The sequence below is a fragment of the Chaetura pelagica genome, unplaced genomic scaffold, assembly GCF_000747805.2.
Source record: "Chaetura pelagica isolate M959 unplaced genomic scaffold, ChaPel_1.0 scaffold676, whole genome shotgun sequence".
In the NCBI taxonomy this organism is placed as follows: domain Eukaryota; kingdom Metazoa; phylum Chordata; class Aves; order Apodiformes; family Apodidae; genus Chaetura; species Chaetura pelagica.
In genome coordinates this window covers 226,780-229,644 of record NW_009953724.1, presented here as the reverse complement: position 1 = coordinate 229,644, position 2,865 = coordinate 226,780, and the positions used below count along the sequence as shown (strand labels likewise).

The 2,865-nt window shown below is 44.0% G+C and overlaps 1 protein-coding gene across 4 annotated transcripts in view; it reads left to right on the top strand.

The window, feature by feature from the left end:
* The first annotated feature begins 1,656 nt into the window (after positions 1-1,656).
* The window catches only part of PTP4A2 (protein tyrosine phosphatase type IVA, member 2), a 10,774-nt gene continuing 9,565 nt past the window's right edge, over positions 1,657-2,865 (top strand). For 2 of the 4 annotated variants that reach the window (XM_010000556.1, XM_010000555.1), the window contains exon 1: positions 1,747-1,874. In XM_010000556.1, the coding sequence (XP_009998858.1) occupies positions 1,779-1,874 (96 nt within the window). In that variant the 5' untranslated portion in view covers positions 1,747-1,778. The other 2 variants (XM_010000552.1, XM_010000553.1) reach the window with 2 other exon arrangements.

Sequence of the window (2,865 nt, the reverse complement as noted above, 5' to 3'; positions counted from 1 at the left end):
ATGCAGTGAAAAGCCACATTGCTTGTATAGTATTTCAGCCTTAAACAGGCTGAGCTAGTTTAAGTTATCTCCATTTCCTCCCCTCTGAAATTCGTGGCTGGATTACATTCTCCATTTTTTATTGTTGTTGCTAAAACATCTGTATTTTGAATCCTGTGTGTTAGGACTGGAGGCTGCTGCTGCCTTAATGCCCCGATTTGTAAACACAGATAAGACTGAGAATAACTAAAAGTTATTACTGCTAAATGACCATTTGGTTGCTTTTGAAATGCTTGATTCCTGGAGGATATCTCCCTAATGCTGTTGGGAGTTGGGTGATACAACGTTGGTGACATTTGCTTGCTAGAAAGATTTGCTTGTAGGGCAGTTACACTTCTGCTCATGTTGCTTATTTTGTTCAGAAAATAAAGCCATACCAACAGTATTTTTACATATTTGGACTTAAGCCAAGCAGGTATGACTGCACCAACAGATATTTTCAAGCATGTTCTTGGCTTTGTGCTATTTTCTCCTCTTCTAGGGCACCTGGCTGGTGGGGAGGGAGGGGCTGCAGAGAGCACAGAAAGATTTCCTTGTTCTCGGTTCTGGAGCCTGGCTGCCAGGAACAGCAGTTACCAGGAGTCCAGTGTGCTCAGTGCTGAAAGAATATTTGGGATTACATCTATCTAGTTGTCTTATGAAGACAAGCTGAAGAAGTTGGTGTTGTTCAGCCTGGAGAAAAGACTCCAGGGGGACCTTATAGTGACCTTCCAATACCTGAAAGGGGCCTATAAGAAGGCTGAGGAAGAGCTGTTCCAAAGGGCATGTAATGATGGGACAAGGAGTGGTGGTTTTAAGCTAGAAAAGGGTAGATTTAGGTTGAACATGAGGAAAAAGTTCTTTAACATGAGGGTGGTGGATCACTGGAACAGGTTAGGTTGCCTGGAGAGGTGGTGGAAGCCCCATCCCTGGAGACATTCAAGGTCAGGCTTGATGGGGCTCTGAGCAACCTGGTCTAGTGTGAGATGTCCCTGCTTATTGTAGAGGGGTTGGGCTAGATGACCTTTAGCAGTCCCTTCTAACCCAAGACCTTCTGTGATTGTTTTTTTGTTTGTTTTTTTTTAAACATTGCCTTATCTCGTCTAATTTGAGTTTCTCTAGGAGGATCAGTATTTGGTGTTTCTGGAAGTAAAAGTAACAGTTCCTCTCCTGTGTTTTTCCCCTCTCTAGGTGTTCTGGTGCAATATACGCCGCACATTTATGGCGATTCTGAGCGTGAGGGCAGACTTCTGCCAGGCCCAGCACAGCATCCTGGCTGACAAGTGAGCAGAGTGCAGGGGGTTCCACGTGCCATAGTTCCTTTGCCTTGAAGACTCCAGACACAGCGGACACACTCAAATATATGGGATATCTTCTGCACATTGGAAGCATATTCCTTTTACTGACTCTAGCAAAATTAAGCATCAAGAAAACAAAGTGGAGGGAAAATCTGCCCTTACTTTTTTGCCTCACCAGTGCCTAAATGTAGAACAGGCTGCCTAGTCTTGCATGCAGTCAGAATTTTGGGAGTCTGAAGGAAACCACCTGCAGTCGTTGAGGCCGAAGTTGAATTCAAGTGGATTCTGAAGCAAACCTGCTTTTCTAGAAGCAAATTCTTTGAGGAACAAACACGTCAAAGCAAGCTCTGATCAATCCCAGGCATTTTAGTGGTCTTTTTAATGTTTTCTGCTGTGAAACGTTTCCAAGGTTATTGATTTTTTTGATTTTTTTTTGGCCCCTGACACGATTTGTTTGCCATTATGAACCGTCCAGCCCCCGTGGAAATTAGTTACGACAACATGCGTTTCCTGATCACTCACAACCCAACCAACGCCACCCTTGCCAAGTTCATAGAGGTAAGACAGTCAAATGAAGTATCATCCTTCTTCCTTCATGTGCTCATAGTTTCTGTAGAAGTACTGAACAGTCATTCTTCACACCTGTTGCTCAATGCTCTGGCTGTATGTTACACATCCTTTAAAACTTGAAGGTGGTTTTATCTTTAATAGATTTTTCACGTTCTCTGATGGTACAAGAAGAGAATCCACCAATTAACTTTTTCCAGTCCTGCATTTCTTTAGTTGTAAGAGGCTGAATGAGCTTCCATTTTAAGGCTACAAACACACTCTTTTGCCATCATCATGTCTGGTTTCTTAAGACCTGCATGTTTTGTGATTTTAAATGTTATTTTTCTTTAAATAATGCGGTGCTTCTGGTACATCGACCTATTGCTCATCTTTTGGCTTTTAAAAAAGTAAACAGAATTTTAACTGGTTTCTGACCTTTCTTCTCCCTTAGACTAGCATTAAGTGCAGTACTTAAACTGCTGTTAAACTGACAGGGTGTGCTCTCAAATTGCCCTGCCAATCCCAGACTTGTCAGAGATTTCAAGTGCCAGATTTTATCCATGAAAAATGACATCTGTGGGCATTGGACTGTGGGAAGAGTCAGGTATGCTGGGCAGTGGATCACATCATTCATGACACAATAAGATCTGAAGGGCCTACAGGAGGGATTTTTTACAAGGGCTTGTAGTGAGAGGACAAGGGGGGATGGATTAAAACTGGAAGAGGGGAGATTGAGGCTGGACATGAGGAAGCAATTCCTCAGTGTGAGGGTGATGAGACCCTGGCCCAGGTTGCCCAGGGACGCTGTGGCTGCTCCATCCCTGGCAGTGTTGAAGGGCAGGTTGGATGGGGCTTGGAGCAACCTGGGCTGGTGGGAGGTGCCCCTGCCCTTGTAGGGGGTGGGGCTGGATGATCTTTAAGGTCCCTTCCAACCCAAACCATTCTGTGATTCAATACCACAAAATGTAATACTCAGTTCGGTGATACCATCTGTTGCTTT